The 22,467-nt window shown below is 48.8% G+C and overlaps 1 protein-coding gene across 2 annotated transcripts in view; it reads left to right on the top strand.

Annotated features, from left to right (window-relative positions):
• The first annotated feature begins 3,693 nt into the window (after positions 1 to 3,693).
• ITGB8 (integrin subunit beta 8) overlaps positions 3,694 to 22,467 on the top strand; it is a 298,148-nt gene continuing 279,374 nt past the window's right edge. Inside the window, exon 1 of one of the 2 annotated variants that reach the window (XM_069211685.1) lies at positions 3,694 to 4,261. In XM_069211685.1, the coding sequence (XP_069067786.1) occupies positions 3,784 to 4,261 (478 nt within the window). In that variant the 5' untranslated portion in view covers positions 3,694 to 3,783. The remainder of the gene's footprint in view (positions 4,262 to 22,467) is intronic. The other variant, XM_069211686.1, reaches the window with a different exon arrangement.

Genomic DNA, 22,467 nt, shown 5'->3' with positions numbered 1-22,467 from the left:
AAGAGGAGGTACTGTGGTGTGAGGCAAATGATGACATCCAGGACAATAGGCAAGAAGGCAGAAAAAGATGCCTGTGATATTCCTGCCACTCTTACTGTTGTGACCTGGAAAGACTCAGAGGCCAGCATGTATAGGACAGCCATCTGTTTCACCTGTGGTGGAAGGTTGGTGGCCCTGGCAGTTGGTGGCAACAGACTTGGCCCAATCTGCTGCAGCAAATCAATGATGGACTCCCTACTGAGCCTATAAAATGTTATCAACTCAACCTCCCTGAGGGAAATTCGATGGTGGAAGACATGCTCACGCCTCCTTCACTGGCTATAGGGTGGTGGTGGTGGTCTCTTTGCAACTCCTAGTTTCAGGGTGATGACCTCCATGGCGTAGTTCAGCTTGCTAAAGTGTTTTACTACGCTCAGGTTTATATAGCACAGCCACTACGTCATTTCCTATGCCTGGGTTACCGATGCATAGGAAATGATGGTGCATTTGAGCTCTGCGTGCTGCATCCATGTGATGAGGCACACATTGCCAAAGCCAATAAATATCACTGTATTCGTTTTCTTTGACTTTTTGCAACGGAACCCCTGCCCTGCGTACATTATTTTTTGCGTGGCACAGCTGCTTGAGGTGCAGTTTCTAACCCACGCCAATCTAGAAAAACAACGCATTTAGGCAAATGCGTTGTCTCATAGATTTGGAGTAGGCCTTGCATCGATGATGCATCAAAACAGTGGACTAGCGAGGCGGTTATCAAGGCAATTTCTGTAATTAATTAATTTCCATGGACTTGTCTCCATAATGGATTTCAGCACGACTGCAGTACTATCGGGCACAACATTTAAATTATGTGTTATTAGATGATGGGGCGTAATCATGAAATTTGCCTAAGGAAGCAGAAACTTCTGTGCCTGCCCTAGGCCAGGACTGCTTCCTGTGATGTAACAGGCCATCGCAGGGGTGTGGCTGTCATTAGTGCAACTGGTGCAGGGGCACCAGAGCCAAGGTGTGTCAGGAGGCCCTGTGAACCCCATTTAAGTCTGTCTTTACTGGGGCCCATTTCTGTTGCGCGCATTAGGAGTCTTGGAACCCTTGCCACAACAGTGGTCCTTGGGGCTGCAGGTGGCTTGTCTCACTATCTTGCTTTTTTTTTTTACTTTCAATCTTATAATTAACAGTTTGTGTTTTCAAAACAGTTCTATCAGTTGCCGCTGACCATTGTATGGTATCTGTAAAACGAAAGTGCAATTATTTGAAAGAAAACGATTGGAACATTTTGTATAGTCTGATCTTTCATGTCGTGGACTGGAAATCTTAAAAATGAACACCTTACCATACTATCTGCCTAAACAGGGAGAAATGTCCAGAAGGAGGTCAGTGGTTCTTTCTCTCTCACGCGTGCACCCCTCTCCCCAAAAGGGTATTTGCTGCCTATAATATGATGTAGCGTAAACCCGCTTTTATTTCTCACGTCACAACATAAACATGTTTTGGCCAGTTCTATAAATATACACTTTTCAGAGTTGCGAACCGTGACCAGCACCACCACCCCTCCCCCATCTTCCCCAAAAATAAAGCAGTTTCTTTGAATAGGAGACCTGCGGCTGGGGTATGCCCCTTGTACAGCCAGCTCTAATCCAAGTTTTGGATGAGTGCCTTTAAAGGGAGCATTTAGTAGTCCTACTCCCGGGCAGGAGAACCGTAAAGAAACAGAAAGCTACGGGGTGATAGCATGTGCTGCTGACGCACACAGTGCCTCCCTTCACAACAAGCGGGAATAGAGTAGAAAGAACTGCTGAATCCGAATCGGTGACTTCATGCTTCACCAATGTCCCGCCCACGCTCCGCCCCAGCAGTGTGGAGCCGGTCTCCCAGCAACCTTGTACGAGCCAGGCCTCGCGGCGATATGAGGGGCGGGGTGAGGCGTGGGAGTATGAGGCTTGTACGAGCTGGACTCTGATGCACTTCACTCGCCCTCGATCTCTGCACAGTCTCTCTCTCTCACACGCACACACACACACACATTTTGTTCAAAGAAAGATCGGACCTCGGGACCTTTCTAGAGTTATTCCTTGTTCCAGCTGTATTCTGAAATCCCAAAAAATATGACGTAGTCTGTGGTAGCACATTTCGACTGCTTCACAGCCTTCTCAAAGTATTTCACCAGTGGCAATATTCCATCGGTCTGTACAATTAGATGTAAGAATTCACGGTTGAATTGACCCGTAGGCAGGCCCGGTTCTAGGACTTGTATCTGGGTGGGCCGAGGGGCGTTTGGGTGGGCCAATGTGTGTCCAATTGTTGACAGTTCTGGTGGTAGCCTACAACCTGGGCTCTGGTGCCACTGCACCTGCTGCATCATTGGAAGGTAAAACCCTGTCCCCTCTTCCCCAACACATACCTCCCCACTGCAGCTTGCCTCAGACATGAGCTAAGGTTGTCAAGGGGCTGTTCTATTTTTATGGGCGTGTTCAGAGTTTTGTCTCACACAGTAGAAAAATAGGGTAAATTATCTAAGGGCGTATTTTTCTTTAGTACACAAGTAAAACAGCTATTAGTAATGCAGTGCATTATAAAAAGTATTCTATATATTTCGTGCTGACCCCTAACTGATCATTAAACAAAAGTAAAAAAAAATAATACATTTGCCGACAACAAGGAAGCCCTTAACAGATGTTTTCTCTGTGGCCGCTTTTGCTGTTACCGGGAGGGCCTAAGGTCATGTTTGGGTGGGCCTGGTCCACGTGGCCCACCCGCTTGAACCGGGCCTGCCTATAGGGCAATCTGGCAGTGTCAGAATGGCCGGCCTGGCAGGTCAGTGTTTGGGATGGTTTTTCGCTCTTTGTGCTTCTATTTATGGTCTGGTGGAGAGGTATAACATAAGATCTCTTATACCATCAACATGCCTATACCAGTGCTTTAAACGGGCAGGTACTGTCCAGTTTTGGGTACCTTCGCTTCTCAGCTCGGCTGTAATACTTTTAAAGGAGGAGTACTGTCACTTCTCAGAAGTAAATAGGTACCCTAAATAGTGGGTACCACCTGCACGTCTATATTTCACTTTAAATCACAGACCTATACAGCTTGTTTTTACAAGTTCGGAACTACTCGATTTACAAACGTGGGACACTTTTAAGGTGTCTGATTGGCTAACGGGGAGGGGACACTTTTATTTTGGACCTGGGCGTATTTCCGATCCGATCTTGTTGGGATTCTGCTGGCTGGCATGATTCTGCTGCCATGACTGATGTCGGGATTCTGCTTTGCTATTTATCGGGCTTGTACCTACTGTCTGTCTGGATTCTGCGGTGACGTGGGGATTCTGTTTACTGCTGGTCGGGATTCTAATATACTGTTGCGATTCTGGTACTGCCTGCTTGTGCTGTTGTGGTGCATAGTAGTATGCTGTCACATTGTCAGATAGCGGGATTCGTCCGTACTGCCCGGCATGTTTCTTCGGTGTTACAGATGTATTCATTCAGCAGCTGCATTGTGTGATGCCAGGCACCACACGCGTCCCGGCTATGAAATGTGAAGTTAAATAAAGGGACAGCAGGCGTGCAGCTCTCCACTACTCGCTCCAGGTTCTGCAGGGTGAGAGCTTGCAGTTGCTGGGGTGGGGGTAACGTGGGGATGACGCCTCTCCTACTCCACCGCTCTTTCCCTTTGTTTTCATGAAAGGAGGCGGGGCGAGCGCCACGAACCGAGGCACCGAAAAGTCCCCGTTTCTTCAAGGCCACCTGTACGCCCAGCATTCAAAGCTTAGCAACTTTCCCTTTCTCTCCTATGATTAATGCGCCCGGCGCAGGCAGGGAGCAACAAGCGCCCTTTGTGTGTGCCGTGAGCCGGTGCCCCCCTAGGGGGGCTGCAGCCACTGAGCCGCTTTGTCTTCTCCTCGCTGCTCTGAACTATGCGCTGGGCTCCCTGGCCGGCGCCGCGCTCTGTCCTTCCCCGAGGAGCAACTCCTGTTCCCTCTGTGCCGCCGGTGACCCGCCATGCAGCTGGGCGCCTGCCGCTGCCCACCTTCCGCGGCTCGCTGCGCCCTCTGGGGGCGGATTGGAAACAGCCCCACGTTTGAAACCCGGGCAACCCCAACATCGCCGTGCTTCGGCCCGAGGCGCCTGTGCTTCGCGGTGCACTATGTGGAGGCAGCACCCTGTGCCTGCTGGAGGGGCCGCGCTGAAGCCCTGTCCAAGGCCAGGTCCCGCCACAGTTCTTCTGGCACTGTACCTACTCGCGCTTCTGGCCGGACTCTGCCACTGTGGTAAGTGTTGCTGCAAGTTTTGGTACCATAGCAGGCTTCAATAAAGTGACCGCACTTCCAACCTGGCTTCTGTCTGGATTAGTGTAACAGTATTGCGTTTGCATTTGTATATCGCTTACTAACCCTAACGAGGCGTCAAAGTAAAATATATTGCACTTTCCAAACTAACTTGTGCTTACGCTCACATTAGTTCCTCAACGATTTGTAAACTGTAAACTAGTGAGTTATAGCTTGCAGAAAATTCTCACGAAACAACTACCCTCGACGAAGGCACTCCGAAAATGTTATTAACTGTAAGTTATGTTTCCAGAAAACTGCTTAACGGTAGTACTGTTCGTAGGTAGCTAATAAAGAGATGCGCTATTTTGTGGGTGCTTGAGTGGACCCCCATTAGTCTGTCTCACGGTAATAGTGGCGCATACAAGCCATCAATTCCTTGATTTCTGCATTTAGTCCTACCCGACCCTTGTGTCTCATGCCATTCAGAATTTGTTCTATTGCGCTTTCCCTAATCTTCCAGTCACTCTAAAGGATACAGACGCGTGAAGCTGATACTATATACCATGTGCAAAGGTATTTGCTTCATCATTTGAAATGTGATGGGCCAACATCCTTTAGCAGATACAGTTGCAGTGACTGTGGTCGGTGTAATGAAGGAGCAGACATCACACCCGCTCCCCAGCTCCCCTGTTAATTCTCCCTGGTTGACACTCTTCCTCTTGGGCTTAGATGTAGGAGACGTCAAACTTTAAAACTGAAGCCAGTAAGGGGCAAGAACCGTGTTTTTCCGGCTAATTGAATCGCCCTCACATAGAATTTCACACCCCACCAAGATTGTCTGTCGTACCACGCTCACGAAGTGCTTAGCAGAATCAGGTAACTGTTCGCACCTGTTCTAAAGTGAGAGGGCCAACAATTTCAAATAGACAGGTCGAGTTTAATCCGACGAGAAGGTGTGCCTTGCACAATTGTGTGTACTGCTGCCAGCTGACCCACTGAGTGGAAGAGTGTGGCAGCGCCGCCCTGTGAAGTCATCCCTGGAGGCCGAAGGCCAGCTTCAGCACCAGAGGCAGTATTCGCATGCTCCGCACAGCCAACATCGAGTGCATGAGTTAGTTTTATGCGTGTGTGCGTGTGAGGGGTGGGGGTAGGAGGGTATTTCAGGGGTCACATGGTCATATGACGGTTTAACTCAATGTTTGCTTTAATGAGCCGTGCATATGCACGAAAAACAATCGAAATGAGAGACACTCATGCCACTGCTGTTCTCGTGCAAATATGAGGGTGTATTTAACTTTCTGAAGCGCTCCAGAGAAAGCTCCCTCACATAAACCCATATAATGTGTACGTTTAAACAGTGAATGCAATGTGACACAACTTAGTGCACCACTGCTGAACATGAGATCAGCGCCCGCAGAATAAGAATTCAACTTTTATTGTCAAAAGCACAATTTGAATGAAGAAATACAGCTGCCTGTGCATCTTCACAGTTCCACGTGGGACTGGAAGTGGACCGAGCTGTGGGAATAAATTCTAGTTTCCAAAACTTAGAATATTGCACCCGGCGCAGATTGACCCCACCAGTCATTAGAATGAAAGTCTCAGTATACTGTCTAGTTGCGGAAAGTAAATTGTGAAGTGTTGTAGTATTGGTGTCAAACTACGCTTTTTGTGATGGAAACATTTGTGATCGGTGTTCAAAGTTTTATCTTTGTATAACCACTTATTTTGGCACCTGAAATGAGTTGGTATACAATAATGGAGTCTGTGAGGTCGGTAGGCACACAATGCGAAAAGTATAGTTGTGTTAACCAAAGTGTCCTGCTGTTCTGTGGTGAAATAGAAGGCCTCAAAACCGAGGCTTGTGCACAGCGGCACACGTGTGAAGTGTAACTTTATACATGAGACAACATATCTCTAACATCAGTGTTCTAATCCAGAAAGTTGTTTTTCGCCAATCACGTTATATTTTGAAAAAAAACATATGGTCACTTCGCTCTACAGTAACACGACGGAACGAGGAAAAATTACGTGGTGCCAGACCTGAAACCAAACTCAGCCGTGGCAACGTTTTTCAAAGCGGTAGCCCGAACAAGGGCCGCTAGAGTAAGAGCCACGCGGTCATAACTGGGCCAAGCATGCCCACACTGCTCGGAAAGCAGTCTCCCATCCTAGAGTGCAGCCCACCAGAGAAATGTACAGCCCTGCACTTACGCCCCTCTGGAGTTAAGACAGGTACAGACCCAAGGCCGAAATCTCTCAGAGCGCAAGTGCAGCATGGCGTTAAACTTTACGCAGAGTTTGAGGGGTGGTGGAATTACCTAGGTACGTTTTTAAAGTGGTGGTAATACCTCACATACCCAGTGCTTTAGATAGGTCGGCACTCACCTACGGTACTAAGTACCGGCACTTCTGAATTTTCTGCCTTGAATACTTCTCCTTGGCAAAAGAGAGTGCCGGTACTCACGGGCAGCAAGGCAAGCTCACTAAAATGCTTCCATTTTCTTGCGATAATGGCATTATTCCTAGTCCTACTCCCTCGCCTTCCTTTTAGACCAATGAGGCCTCCCGCCTCCCCCCTAGACCCTCCCTTCCCCTTTTAAAAGCCCCCCCCCCATCCTTACCTCCTCCTGTACAAAAACCAAGCCCAAGCAGCAACTCGGACAGTCCGTACCGGGAGGGCGGGAGGGAACGGAAAGGAAGGCGAGGGAGTAGGATTAGGAGTAATGCCATTATCGCAAGAAAATTGAAGCATTACCTCCCGTCCCTCCCTCGCCTTCCTTTTAGACCAATGAGACATAGCAAGAAAAACACAGGAGACGGACACTGAGCTGCAAGAACTTTATTAATATCCTGCCCCAAGGCCACCAAAAACCCTACCCCTATTACCTCATAGAGGATAAGACTCGGTGAACTAATACCGACTCCAAACTACCCAAGTCCGACAGCCTGTAATGACGCACAAACGTCGAAGGAGAAGCCCAAGTGGCGGCCCTGCAAATTTCCACCACAGAAGTCCCCTGAAGCTCCGCCACCGTAGCCGCCATACCCCTGGTAGACCGACCCTGAATCCCTTGAGGAGAAACCACCCCTTTTAAGGAATAGGCCAGCAGAATCAATGATCTCACCCACCGACTCAAGGAAGCCGTGGAAGGCTTCTCACCTTTACGTGCCGGACCAAAATTAACAAAAAGCAAACCACCCTTACGAAAAGGAGCCACCACCCACAGGTACTCCAACAAAGCCCTGCGTACATCCAACGAATGCAAACGGACCTCCTCCCTTAAGTAGGGATTTGGACAAAATGAAGGAAGGATGACCTCCTGGCGAGCATGGAACGAAGAATTGACTTTCGGAATAAATGAAGGGACCGGAACCAGAACCACCCGATCTTGAAAAACCTTACAAAAAGGAAAGGAACAGGCCAAGGCCCCCAATTCCCCTAAACGACGAGCCGAAGTAATGGCTACCAAAAAGAACGTCTTCAAGGACAGATGGCGCAAATCACAGTCCCCCAATGGTTCAAAAGGGGGATCCGTCAAAACATCCAAAACCAAAGAAAGATCCCATGAAGGAAAAGAACGTACAGGGCGAGGAAACAAATTAATAAGACCTTGAAAAAATCTAGGCATCAAGCGCCCTTCATCCGGAAGATTACGCCACGGACCTCTAAATGCCTGAATAGCCACCCACTGTACCTGTAGAGATGCCACCGACAACCCCAATTGTACACCGTCCTGCAGGAACTACATCACCTCAAAGATAGACGCGCAGGTAGTATCCAACTCATGACTCAAGCACCAAGAAGAAAAAACCTTCCACTGTCTACCATAGGAAAGTAAAGTGAAACGCCGCCTGGAAGCTAGTAAGGTAGAACTCAAAGCTACAGGTACCCCCAGACCCGTCAAGCCCCGTTGTTCAACTTCCAGGCTGTCAAGTGCAACGTCCTCAACGACCCCAATGGGAGGCAGGGAAACTCCAGGGGAGACGGACAAAGAGGCAGAGGCCACATCCTCCCGTCTGCCATCAGCCGCAACAACGGGAACCAATTCACCCGCGGCCAAAGTGGCGCAATCAGGATAACCCTGGACCCCAGATCCCTCACCCTCAACAGAAAAGACCTGAGTAGCTGAAATGGTGGGAACGCATACAAAAGGCCCCTCGGCCAAGGACATGACATCCCGTCCACCTCCCAGGCCTGGGGACACCGAAACCGGGAGCAGAAGCAATCCAACTTCACGTTCTCTGCGGACGCAAACACATCCAGCACTGGAAGCCCCCAAAGCCGAACCAGATGCAGAAACAGAGACTTCCGGAGGGAGAAAAGTTGCGAGGAAGGAATCACCCTGCTCAGCAGATCCGCCCGAACATTGACCACCCCCCGAATGTACATAGCCCTGAGAGCAGGAACCCACTCTTGAGCCCACACAAAAATCTTCCTGGCTAGACTGAACAGGGCCCTTGACCTGGTCCCCCCTTGCCGGTTGACATAAGCCTTTGCCACCAAGTTGTCCGTCCGAACAGGAACCGCCGCACCCCTCAGGGACACCTGGAAATGGACCAGAGCCAATAAGACAGCTCTCAACTCGCGCCAATTCGACGACCGACTCGCCTCCAGAGGGGACCAGAACCCCTGAATCTGAGCCGACCCCATCCACGCACCCAAACCGGAGAGGCTGGCATCCGTAGTCACCACCACGGGTCTCAGAGGTGACAAAGAAACCCCTACCCGAAGATGATCTGCATCCAACCACCATTGCAACTCCCTGCGAATCAATTCGGACCCCGGAACCCTGGCCCTCAGAGAACCGGACCCTGGCGCCCACCTTCTCAAGAACCATGTCATCAAGCACAGGAGATGGAAACGTGCTCAAGGTACCAGAAATATCACAGACGCCAAATGACCCTGTAGACGTAACCATAGAAGAGCTCGGGGTGCAGTCAGTAACACTACCTTCCTTACCAAGGACTGGAGTACACCTAACCTCTTTTCTGACACTGTCACCAAGCCTAGAAGAGTCCGAAACCGAGCCCCTAGAAAAACCAGATCCTGGGACGGAACTAAATCTGATTTCTCCTAGTTGATTAAAAACCAGTGGTTTTGCAGGACCACCAGAACTTGGGCCACCTGCCTCTGCAACAGGACCTGTGACGGGGCATGAATCAAGATGTCGTCCAGATACGGATGAATAAACACCCCGTCTGAATGTAGCAAAGCCACCAGGGGAGCCAGCACCTTCGTAAAAATTCGAGGAGAAGATCTGAGACCGAAAGGTAGAACGCAAAACTGATAGTGTTCCTGATCCACAGCAAACCTCAGGAACCTCTGTGAAGACCTTGCCACCGGCACGTGCAGGTAAGCATCCTGCAGATCCAGCGACACTAGAAAGTCCCTTTGCCTGACCAATGGAAAGATAGTCTGAATAGACAGCATGTGGAAATGCACCGTCCTGATCCAAGCATTCACCTCCTTCAGATTGAGCACCGGTCGAAATCCCCCTGAAACATTCTGAACAAGAAACAAGACCGAATAAGTGCCCTGACCCCGTTCATCCAGTGGAACGCGGGAAATGGCCCCCTTGACCAGCAAGTCCCGGACTCCGTCCAATAATGGTCTTCTCCGTGACCCCCCTGAAGGCAGAGGGGTTGGACGTACCCCTGAATCTGGAGGTACCACCACAAAATCGATGACAAAACCATTGGCCACAATGTCTAGCACCCAACGATCGTTGACACTCTCCTCCCAAGCTGAAAGAAAGTGACTCAGCCTTCCCCCAACCGGCCCTATGCCAGGCTCACAGTGATTGTCAGGACCCCTTCTTGAACCCACCCCGGTTCGCAGGAGCAGACTTCTTAGGAGAAAAATGCGGCTGAAAACGCCGCTTCCTAAATGAAAAGGATTTGGCATCCATTTAAGGAGAAGAGCGGGAATGTTTCTTCCACCCTTTACCCGAAGTAGATCTCCATTTATAAGGCAAGGCATGCTTCCGTTCCTTAAATGCTTTGGAAAGCATGGATGGCAATTGATCCCCAAACAAGCTGCGACCTTCAAACGGCAGTCTCAGCAAGGCTGCTTTTTCCCCTGGGTCAGCTTTCCAGGAACGTAACCAGAGGGACCTACGAGCCCCAATCAAAGCACCAGAGGCCAGAGCCGAAGTACGGACCACATCAGAAGACACATCTGCCAACAATCTGGCCTGCTGCTCCATACCAGCCAGGAGCGCCGAACATTCCGCCCCTTCCTGAACAGCCACCGCCAGCTAGTCCTGCACCAACGACTGGGCCGCATAAGCAGAATATATACCCGCCCTTAGCGCCAGATTCTCAGCTGTAAAAGCTCTTTTAAGACCTGAATCCACTTTACGGTCCGTGGCATCTGTAGGCACACAATCACCCGGATTGACTGCCGTTTTGCCAATCAGGGTAGCTAAAATTGAATCCAGGCGGACCGAAGGAGGCAATACCTCCTCACCCTCAAGTAAATACAGTTTCTGCAGGAATCGTGGAACTTGCGCCTTATCCACATCCTTCCATTCGCGAAACACCATATCCTTCACAGGTCCCTGAAAAGGCATGGCAAACTTAGAAGGCGTCTGATATTGTGGAAATAAGTGAGATTCCGAGTTTGAAGGTTGCAACACTGGGAAACCCAAATTGTCCCGAACATGTGCCATCACCTCCCACATTTCTTCTCTGGATACATATTTACCCCCAGAGGACGTAGATGGGGCCTCATCACCCTCACTGTCTGAGGAGGACTTCCTTGCAGATGCCGAAGTATGGGCAAGTTTAGACTGACCAGGCCTGGCCATCCCTGCTTTAGGAGCCCTGGTAACAGCCACCTCGATCATCTCCTGCACCTCCTCCCTGGACATGAGGGGAGTACCCCTAACCTCCTGTAACTGGGAGCCCCCAGGAGTGGAAACGCCAGCAGCACCCTCCTCCTCAGAGGAGGAAGAAGAGACAATCCTATGTCTCTTAGCCGGAACCTTAGGCATGCTAATAATCCAAAATACACTGCCCTTCACCTAAAAGCACTCCCCATATATAGCGACCTGGACCTCCCACAACAGGAATCCACCAATCCCTAAAAAGGTCAAAAACTAACTGCAAAGACCATAAAACTGCAGGCAGAACGCCCGTCCTACCTTCAGAAAATCCAAAAGCAGCACTCCCGCATTTCCCCGCGGCTCTGCGGCGCGGAAAACCGGAAGCCAACGCCCCAGCCACAGAGGGCCGGCTGACCCCGTCAGCCATCCCTCAGTACGCTCCTCCTGAGCAGCCCGGCTGCTCGGCAAAGTCGCGCCCGGGCTGCAGCACTCCTCGTGGAGCTCCGCGTCCCGAGGAGTGCCTCCATCGATAACCCCCAGGCCCTGCCGTGCAGGTAAGGAGAAAGAAAAATGTCTAGCGTGGGCTAGACAAAAGAACAGGAGGAGGTAAGGGTGGGGGGGGGGTTAAAAAGGGAAGGGAGGGTCTAGGGGGGAGGCAGGAGGCCTCATTGGTCTAAAAGGAAGGCGAGGGAGGGACGGGAGGTAATGGGTATGTGCAGAAAAAAGCGCAACACAGCTGACGAGTCGGTACGTTTTTGTGCAGCACTCTGATAATCGTGTGTTAATCTACACTTGCACTGTGCTAGTTCAGCAGTGCCTCTATGCATTAATTTCAGAGCTGCAGGGAGTTTCGGAGGTGCCACATTGTGATTATTGGCACACTTTCCAATCAGGCTCCAGGTGGGTTCCATAGCACTGTAGGAGTGTGAGCAGGGCCTGCTAACAGTCATATCTCCTGACTTGAGGGAAATCTAAGTGATGACTGCTTGCTAGTACAGCAGAGTATGCCAGCACTTGTCTGGAGGAGGTCGGGGAAGAGGTGGTAACAAAGACACAGACCCACATGCGTGGTTAAGGCAGAGAAAAAGGAAGATCCATTGTGAGAGGACGCGGTCAGGTAAGTGGGGCTGAGGCATGGTTGGACATAGTTTTTGGGGTGGGTGTATGGGGGTGAAGGGGTTGGGGTGGTTAGGTTATTTTATTTTTTTAAGGGGCGGGGGTGTTGGTACTATGGTTTTTAGGACGGGTGGGGGGGTCGGGTTATTTTGTTTTTAGGGGGGTCGGGTAATTTTGTATTCAAGGGTGTGGGGGTTCTGGTTTTTAGGGGCAGGTGGTCGGGGTCATTTTGTATTTAGAGCGGGTAGGGGGGCAGGTTTTTAGGGGTGGGGAGTCAGGGTAATTTTGTATTTGGGGGTTGGGGTAATTATGTTTTTAGGGCGGGTGGGTTTTTAGGGGTGGGGTAAGGGTAATTCTGTATTTAGGGCGGGCGTGGGGGGTCATGTTTTTAGGGGCGGGGTGGGGGGTTACGGTAATTTTGTATTTAGGGGGTGGGGGTGGGTTATTAGGGTTGGGGTTGTGGGGGTCAGGGTAATTTTGTATTTAGGGTGGGTTTTATGGGGTGAGGGTTGTGGTAATTTTGTATTTAGGGCGGGAGGGGGGTCGGGTTTTTAGGGGCGGGTTGGTGTAATTTTGTATTCAGGGCAGGTGGTGGGGTTGGGATTTTAGAGGCGGGGATGGGGTGTTGGGGTAATTTTGTATTCAGGGCGGTTTGGGTTTTTAGGGGCTGGGTGGGAGTTGGGGGTCATTTTTTATTTAGGGTGGGTGGGGGTGGGTTATTAGGGGTGGGAGGGTGGTATAATTTTGTATTCAGGGAAGGGGTGGGTTTTTAGGAGTAGGGTGTCAGGGTAATTTTGTATTTAGGGTTGGTAGGGGGTTGGGTTTTTAGGGGCGGGGGTGGTGGTTGGGGTCATTTTGTATTCAGGGCAGGCAGGGGGTTTGCGTTTTCAGGAGCTAGTGGGGGGTTGGGTGATTTTGTTTTGTAGGGGTTGGGTAGTTTTATTTTTGGGGGTGAGGGTCGGTTTTAGGGCTCAGGGTGGGTGGGGTGGTATCGGGGTAGTTTTTAAAGGTGGGGGTCAGAGTACTTCTTTTTTTAGGGATGGGGTTGGGGTAATATTGTTTTTTAGGGGTTGGGTTGTTTTATTTTTGGGGGTGGGGTCAGTTTTAGGGCTCAGGGTGGGTGTGGGGTATTGGGGTAGTTTTTAAGGGTGGAGGTAGGGGTACTTCTGTTTTTAGGGTGGGGGTGGCATGCGACAACTACGCATGCCGTTTCTACACATGGCTTTACTAGGCATGCCTTTACAATGAAAAATCGTTGTAAAGGCATGCGTGGTAAAGGCATGCGTGGAAACAACGCAGTCGTTGTTCCGACCGCGTTGTTCTGGCATGCGTGGTTTCCGCATGCGTGGTTCCATCATACAACCTGGTTTTAGTAATGTGGAGACCAGCGAATGTAATCATATCTTTAAAAAATCGTATTGAATGCAGTTGACTGTTAGAATTGGTCCTTGCCAGTAGAAGATTGGATTCACAGAGTAAAGGCAAACAAGCAATGAATGAAGCCCATTCCTCCATTACCAAATGTTGACAGTGATAATCAGATTTACTTTTGTAAAACAAGACCATTTTCTCAAACTTCAGTGTACATGAGTGCTTGTGAGACTGTGTGTGATCTTGCATGCATGAGTGTTGTCTGCAGTGTCCAGCACAGCAAATATAAAGCTGCCAGCCCAACAAGCCCTGCATTACCACAGTCCTGCATGAAGTGCATTTAAAAGGGTTAGTTTCTAGCAAGTGATAGGTCTCTCTCTCTCTTGCAGATATGCTTTTCTGCAGTGTCTGGGAGAGGCAGAGGTGGGTGAATCAACAAATACACAAGATTAAATAGTCAGAGCCGAACCAAGAGTCCTGCTTGGCTTGAAGAGCCCTTACCTAAGTCCAGCCTTGAAAACGTTAAAGTTGAAAAAAAAAGTGTAATCTTTAATATGTTGAAACATTTCATCTTGGAACATAAACTTATATCATAGCATTAAGAGGAGTTTATTAAAAGTGATAGTGAAGTTAGAAGCGTTTGAGCTTTCACTATGATGACAATGCCACTAGTGAACTGAGAAGCTAGTCACTTTTCATATGTATATAATATATGGGCTATTTTTTCATGAATGAAGCAACATTATAGTGTAGTAAATCTAACACAAGACAGGATTGTACAGCATCCATCCTGAATTTGTGTATTTGAATATACAATCATATGTGGTGATGATGAAGAAAAAGGAGGTATGGTGAGATAAAATATTTACCTGGGACCCCACAATTTAGACATGTGGGGAAGCCGGGATTGATCCCAGAACTTCTGGTTTCACATTGTGCAATTCAGCCACTAGATGGCGATTACTTTATTTGTCCCATGTTTTACAACAAAGTCACCATTTTGCCTTTATTCTTTACATTAAGATTAGAGTTTGGGCGGCGGGCAGATGTAACAGCAAAGTTTAGTTCATTTTGGGCTTGAGGGTACAAAAGGACCTACAACTGAGCCAGGCATCTGGCTTGATCCTGGCTCGAGCTTTCAGCAGCTTGCCCACATCTAGGAAGCGGAAGTTGGAATTTACAGCAGGTAAGGAGCTTTCGGGCAAAGCCGTGCCATCTAGGAGTGGCTGGGTGATGTCTAATAGGTGGCAATGAGACAAAGGATTTTACCATAGTTAAACATTTCCAACAAATGTTAAGGAAAATAGCTTGTGTAAGTCATATTTGATTTAAGTGTTGTGCCATGGGAAGCCCACTTCTATTGTGCTATGCAGCTTATTGAAAGAAACATATCTAGAAAATCCAAAGAAGGACCCTTATTAAGGGACTCCGCCACCTGCAGAGATTTGCCAACAGGTCTGCTTGTTTTTTTCAAAAAGATGATGGTGCTTATTTTCACTGTGGCGCTCATTTTCATGGCCAGCGAATACCTTTAAAGTATTTTTCTTCAATAACAAAATGAGCCATAGCATCATTGGTTGATGTCCAGCTTTCATACATACAAAGTCCTGAGTAGGCAAATCTTTGAAGTCTACAAGGTGGCTCAGGGGATCTGGCACCTGCAGGAATAAAGGTCAGGCAATATTTCAATCACAGGCATGTTTTTTCAGTATCCACTCTTTTTAATAGGAGTTTACATTGGATACCCCTTTAAAAAAAGTGTCTATGTTGTTGTTTAATGTTCCCTTGTAGTTTGTTTAAAACCAGAGTCTGTTAACTGGAATCTATAGCTTCTATGAAAAAACATCTATTGCCATACTTTGTCAAGGGTGTGATGCTGGTAGTTTTGTAAGAATTAATTTATGTTTCATCTTAATGCCAAAAGAGAGACAATGCTGCTGGCTAATATTAAGGTCATAGGATCGAGTAACCTACTTAAAGATGATGTGGTTGCTGTAAGGTGTTTTAATGGTTTTGAGCACTGGGTACTATAGATCTATTATAATGATGTTAAACAGAAATGGCTGTTTTAAAAAAGAAGTAGACCATGGTGTTTAATTTTCAAGGCTTCTTTCTTAAAGTGACCTCACTATCCATTACTGAGCATAATGTAAAAGTTAAAAATATCTTTCACCTGCTTTGCACAGAAGCAATCTATACACTTGTAAAATTTGAAAAATAATATTAAATGCACCCTTTTGTACATGTAAGGACAAAAGGAATATTCAAAACATATCAGCAATACAACAATGCTCAAGTATCATTATGCCCATCTGCACACCAAGAAAACCTCAACAAAATTCAATATGTGCTCCTGGCCATGCCCCATAAGCATTGTCCATAGCCCCACCCACAAACCCCACCCTAGTCCACAAATCAATTTGGTGAGCTCCTGCACCTATTTATTCAATGTAGAGCACTGCACCTACCAGGTGTGGCAACACTTTATGCTATTACTACTGATTTACCAAAAAGGTTTTACAGGGTTTGTGTGTTCCTGGTGTAAGAAGCACTATCGAGTACCTACTTTATGTAACACTAGCATTACAGTGCAATCTGGAAGAGGCATCCCTGATCAGGATGGAAGGGCTGCAGAGCCACTGCGCACCCCAGTCAGTTTTCAACTGAGGCAGGGGAAGGAGTCAAAGAAGGCCCACAACAATGGATGGGGACCATGAATGTTACAGGTTCCCCTCCCCCATACTAAACATAAACCTAACCTTACTGTAAGCTTACAATAAAGCCTAGAGTGTCATAAAGATTACCAGTCGTTTCCCTTGTAAAGTACCCAGCAAACACATAATAATGTGGATTTAAATTTGTGTTCGAAAATCCTTGCTGAAACTGTGTTTCAGTTAGTTTTTCCCCGTGTATTGACACAGGAGTTAGCTTTAGAGTTGTGTACAACAAAATGAAGGGGGGCAACCAAATGCGACGAGGGTGTCCCTGAGTCTCCAATATCTCACAAATATTCATTGGGCTTGGGCTGGATGGGGACCTTGAGGGATTGGAGTTCCTCTTAAGTGTTGGGGGCTCCCTGCCCCCCAGAAGGTGCAGGGGACAGTGTTCTGCCCCTGAGTCAACACCAGCACAGTTTCTCTGAGCTTCAGTGTGGTATCCCCGTAATTATAATGTGGTAATAATGCAGCTCATCACTTTATCAAATGTTAAACTTGTGGTAATAATTTAAACCCAGATTTTGAGCACCATCAGCCTTCAGTAGATGAGGACAATGCTGAAAAGGAAGTGGGTGGGGGTGGGAGGGGTAGAGAGAGAGAGAGAGAGAGAGAGAGAGAGAGAGGGAAGGGAGAAAGAGAGAGGGAGTGAGAGAGAGAGCGAGGGAGCAAGAGAGCAAGAGCAGGGGCGCGAGAGAAAGCGAGAGGGGCATAAGCGTATGACTTAAAAGAAAGGTGGTGGCGAGTACAGGGACTAGTCAGACAGTGGGGACTTGGCTTTTCAGAATTAAGGTCTTTAGAGTTTCATGAGTGGGATGAACTTCCAGAGTTGAAGGAGGAGCCATGGATCTGATGTCATCAAGCATCTAGCCTGCAGGCTTCATCTAACTGGTTGACAGAAGCTCACAGCTCCCTGCCACTGTGAGTGTCAGAATCACAACTTCTTTGGAGAATACACACCCAGATATAAAACAAAAGATTGTCTAAAGACTTGAGACTTTATTTAACTGTTGTGCTAGACATTTTGTGTGAAAATATTTGTTGCAGTCAGAGCGTAATCAGGATTTGTGTTTTGAATACATTGATTACTTACTCATAACCTTATTATTTCAATTCTATTTCCTCATCTCAGTGATGAGGTGTGTCCACTCCTTGCAGACAGGTGCAGCTGCTGCCTACCTAAAAGAAAGTAATTCTAACTCCTTCGTTGCTAGGCATATCTGTAAATGGACAACTGTATTTAGGATCCCTCCTGTTATGACTACCAAAGAAGCCCACCTTACCACAGTTAAAGCTGGGCATACAGTAAAGAGATTGTAAGCATAGTAAGAACTGAGATGAGGAGTAGAATCGAAGAATGATTTGTTTGGTAAGTAATACAAGTACTACCTTTTTTTCATTTCCTCTTCCCAGTCCTTACCCCATGAGGATCTACTGTGGCAGGTAAGAAGAGTATCGGCTGCCCGACAAAGTTGCCAGCCAGAAATAGCAAAATCTACACAATGGAGGAAGGACTGTACCTAGATGCCCAACAGAGCTCCACATGCCAATTCCAAAACATGCCAACAAGCACTAAAAGCCCAGAAGTCAAAGTAGCATGCACAGAGGAGCTGTCCCCTGATAAGTGGGGTGTCAGCAATGGAGACTCATGAGACACAGAAGGAGTCAAGAAAGCCAAATACAGGTACAAGTCAATGATCAACACCTAGTGACACAAAGAAATCAGCATTTGCAATACAATTGGTCTCGCATGTTTAGAACAAGTTGATTGTAATCTTTTGACAACATCTCCCACGAACAAAAATATAAGAAAACATGAGTTGAAACTAAGAAAAGATGACTTGGCAAAATAAAAGAAAGTTAACTTTAAAAAATAAAACTTTGCAATTTTGTACTGCCACACTCAAAACAGGTGCATAAAAGTACAGTGACTCAAGCTAGAAAGCAAAGGCAATTCAAAGGGTTAAGCTAACGGCTAAAACGCAAAGGCAATCAAAGGGTAAAGCTTACAGCAGTTTCAGTTGTCACCCACAAGGCAGCAGAACATTGTCCAGATGTAGAACTGAAATACTCAGCCCACTGAATCAAGCACACGGGTAAAAAAAATCAGGAAGCATAATCTGCACAAAGGACATCACCCAGCATGCCACTGTAGGAGGCAGCCCAATTCATGACACACATTAACGCCATGCTTCAAGATGCACGTATATACACCACAGTACAGTTGAGGTAGTCTAATTTGAAACACCAGAAAACAAAGCAGGACATAGATTAAGCAGAGAAGCTAAAGCAAAAGACCAAACATCCCGACCACAAACAATTTCAGCCCTCACATTGTGCCAACTAGCAGCAAGAAAAGGAATAGAAAAAGAATAACCAATACATTCAACAACCCCAAATCACGAATCCCACCAGATGGTTAATACCACAGAATTTTTGAGGAACCCACATAAGTGTCAAGTGGTGGACCCAAAAGATGAAAAACAAACTGAAATGTAGGCAGCCACTTCATATAGAAAAGACCAATTAAACACACCATGGTAGGTAGGTTAGAACCCTCACAGGTGATAAGAACACCACAATTCCAGGACACTGCAGGAAAAAAAGTTGACCCAAAAACGGCATGGGCCACAAATATGGGCCAGTTCATAGATGGTGCTACACATCTGCTTTGAAAGATTCTCAGCACAAAAAGGCATGTGTGTATGGGGGGAGCAGGGTAAAACACAGGCGCAAGAAACAAAAGTTGATATCATGTCATCTCACATCACTGTCAAGCACCATGAGGCAGACAGCAGTGTCAAAGAAATTGAATGGGTCAGAACTCACCAATGGGAAGCAGAAAAGTTACAGAAAAATAAAATAGCAAACCAGAGGATGATACATGACCTCAGTAACCAAAACACAGAGAAATCAAAACAAAAATAGACAGAAGTACATTAAGTTACAACAGGTAACACATGATCAGCAACGAAGCCCAAGGTCCAATAGTGAGTAAAAAATGCACACTCCACAAGAGCAAGAACGATCAAAGAAACATAAACAAAAATAGGAAAGATGTGCCACCTTTGAGAAAAATGAAATTCTTTTACATAAGATGTGAAGTGAAGGGAGATTAGGGCTGATCCCCCCAAAACCTAAAGACTAAAACTGGTTCAGGCGGGCCAGAAGGCCAGTTAAGAACACAGAACCACTGCACCAGCAGTGAAGTGGCTCCAGAGGAAAACCAGAGAAGTAATAAACAAACAGCCCAGGAGGAGCAAATGGAGCCCACAACAGAAAGCCTGTCCTTGAACCTTTCTGTTCCATAACACAAGCACCCAAACCATGGGCCAAACCTTTCTGCAGCAGAAAACAGAGGAACAGCACAAAATCCAACACCGCGGATGGAATAATAGTGGACAGAAAGGCCAAACTGAAAGAAAGCAACCCCACAGAAAGAATCTGGGCACATCCAGCAAATATTAGAATGGGGGCCACAGGAACACAGAGCAGCCCCAAAGCCATCCATACACCATAAGGATCATAAGGTACAGCATACCAACTTAACTACACCCACACAAGCATAAAAAAGGGAGGGAAGGCAAAAAGGGGCAAATGTTGTGTCAAGAGCCAAAACTCCCCATTCCAAATGCACTATTCAATTGAGTTTTGTACCTAGATTGGGCAAGACCAATTCTGCATGAATACAAGGGACCCTTGACCCCAGGGTAGGTTGCTCCCCTGTCCTCACAGCGCCACCAGATCCAGATCCCCTGTTCTGCCTTCTCTTTTGCCTGCATCGCTGCCTGTGCCCCGAGTGTCTGTGTTGCCGTGTGTCTGCGTTCGCGCTCCCCTTTTTTTCCTTCTGTATCCCCGAGTGCCTGTGCTGTGTGATCGCGCTCCCCTTTTTTCCTTCTGTATCCCCGAGTGCCTGTGTTGTGTGATCGCGCTCCCCTGGTTTTCTTCTGTATCCCCGAGTGCCTGCATCTTCTGAGTGCCGTCCCCCTTGCCCTCCCGCCGTCTCCCCCTTGTTTTTCCTGTTTTTCTGCGCCTTTCGGCACTTCGCCATTTTTCTAGGCCTCCTCGCCTTCGGAGCCCTTTTCCCGCCGCTTTTTTGCCGCTTTTTTCGCTCTACCCCGCCCTCCTCCCGCCTCCCAGCTGACCCCGCCTCCCCGGCTAACCCTTAAATGGCGGCCGCTGCGAGGCAGTAGTAGCGACCCTTGACCCCAGGGTAGGTCGCTCCCCTGTCCTCACAGCGCCACCAGATCCAGATCCCCTGTTCTGCCTTCTCTTTTGCCTGCATCGCTGCCTGTGCCCGAGTGTCTGTGTTGCCGTGTGTCTGCCTTCGCGCTCCCCCTTTTTTTTTCCTTCTGTATCCCCGAGTGCCTGTGCTGTGTGATCGCGCTCCCCTTTTTTCCTTCTGTATCCCCGAGTGCCTGTGTTGTGTGATCGCGCTCCCCTGGTTTTCTTCTGTATCCCCGAATGCCTGCATCTTCTGAGTGCCGTCCCCCTTGCCCTCCCGCCGTCTCCCCCTTGTTTTTCCTGTTTTTCTGCACCTTTCGGCACTTCGCCATTTTTCTAGGCCTCCTCGCCTTCGGAGCCTTTTTCCCGCCGCTTTTTTGCCGCTTTTTTCGCCCTACCCGCCCTCCTCCCGCCTCCCAGCTGACCCTGCCTCCCCGGCTACCCCTTAAATGGCAGCCGCTGCGAGGCAGTAGTAGCGACCCTTGACCCCAGGGTAGGTCGCTCCCCTGTCCTCACAGCGCCACCAGATCCAGATCCCCTGTTCTGCCTTCTCTTTTGCCTGCATCGCTGCCTGTGCCCCGAGTGTCTGTGTTGCCGTGTGTCTGCGTTCGCGCTCCCCTTTTTTTCCTTCTGTATCCCCGAGTGCCTGTGCTGTGTGATCGCGCTCCCCTTTTTTCCTTCTGTATCCCCGAGTGCCTGTGTTGTGTGATCGCGCTCCCCTGGTTTTCTTCAGTATCCCCGAGTGCCTGCATCTTCTGAGTGCCGTCCCCCTTGCCCTCCAGCCGTCTCCCCCTTGTTTTTCCTGTTTTTCTGCGCCTTTCGGCACTTCGCCATTTTTCTAGGCCTCCTCGCCTTCGGAGCCTTTTTCCCGCCGCTTTTTTGCCGCTTTTTTCGCCCTACCCACCCTCCTCCCGCCTCCCAGCTGACCCCGCCTCCCCGGCTACCCCTTAAATGGCGGCCGCTGCGAGGCAGTAGTAGCGACCCTTGACCCCAGGGTAGGTCGCTCCCCTGTCCTCACAGCGCCACCAGATCCCCTGTTCTGCCTTCTCTTTTGCCTGCATCGCTGCCTGTGCCCCGAGTGTCTGTGTTGCCGTGTGTCTGCGTTCGCGCTCCCCTTTTTTTCCTTCTGTATCCCCGAGTGCCTGTGCTGTGTGATCGCGCTCCCCTTTTTTCCTTCTGTATCCCCGAGTGCCTGTGTTGTGTGATCGCGCTCCCCTGGTTTTCTTCAGTATCCCCGAGTGCCTGCATCTTCTGAGTGCCGTCCCCCTTGCCCTCCAGCCGTCTCCCCCTTGTTTTTCCTGTTTTTCTGCGCCTTTCGGCACTTCGCCATTTTTCTAGGCCTCCTCGCCTTCGGAGCCTTTTTCCCGCCGCTTTTATGCCGCTTTTTTCGCTCTACCCGCCCTCCTCCCGCCTCCCAGCTGACCCCGCCTCCCCGGCTACCCCTTAAATGGCGGCCGCTGTGAGGCAGTAGTAGCGACCCTTGACCCCAGGGTAGGTCGCTCCCCTGTCCTCACAGCGCCACCAGATCCAGATCCCCTGTTCTGCCTTCTCTTTTGCCTGCATCGCTGCCTGTGCCCCGAGTGTCTGTGTTGCCATGTGTCTGCGTTCGCGCTCCCCTTTTTTTCCTTCTGTATCCCCGAGTGCCTGTGCTGTGTGATCGCGCTCCCCTTTTTTCCTTCTGTATCCCCGAGTGCCTGTGTTGTGTGATCGCGCTCCCCTGGTTTTCTTCTGTATCCCCGAGTGCCTGCATCTTCTGAGTGCCGTCCCCCTTGCCCTCCCGCCGTCTCCCCCTTGTTTTTCCTGTTTTTCTGCGCCTTTCGGCACTTCGCCATTTTTCTAGGCCTCCTCGCCTTCGGAGCCCTTTTCCCGCCGCTTTTTTGCCGCTTTTTTCGCCCTACCCGCCCTCCTCCCGCCTCCCAGCTGACCCCGCCTCCCCGGCTAACCCTTAAAT

This window comes from Pleurodeles waltl, chromosome 10, assembly GCF_031143425.1.
Source record: "Pleurodeles waltl isolate 20211129_DDA chromosome 10, aPleWal1.hap1.20221129, whole genome shotgun sequence".
Taxonomy (NCBI): Eukaryota; Metazoa; Chordata; class Amphibia; order Caudata; family Salamandridae; genus Pleurodeles; species Pleurodeles waltl.
This window is presented reverse-complemented; position numbering and strand designations above follow the sequence as displayed.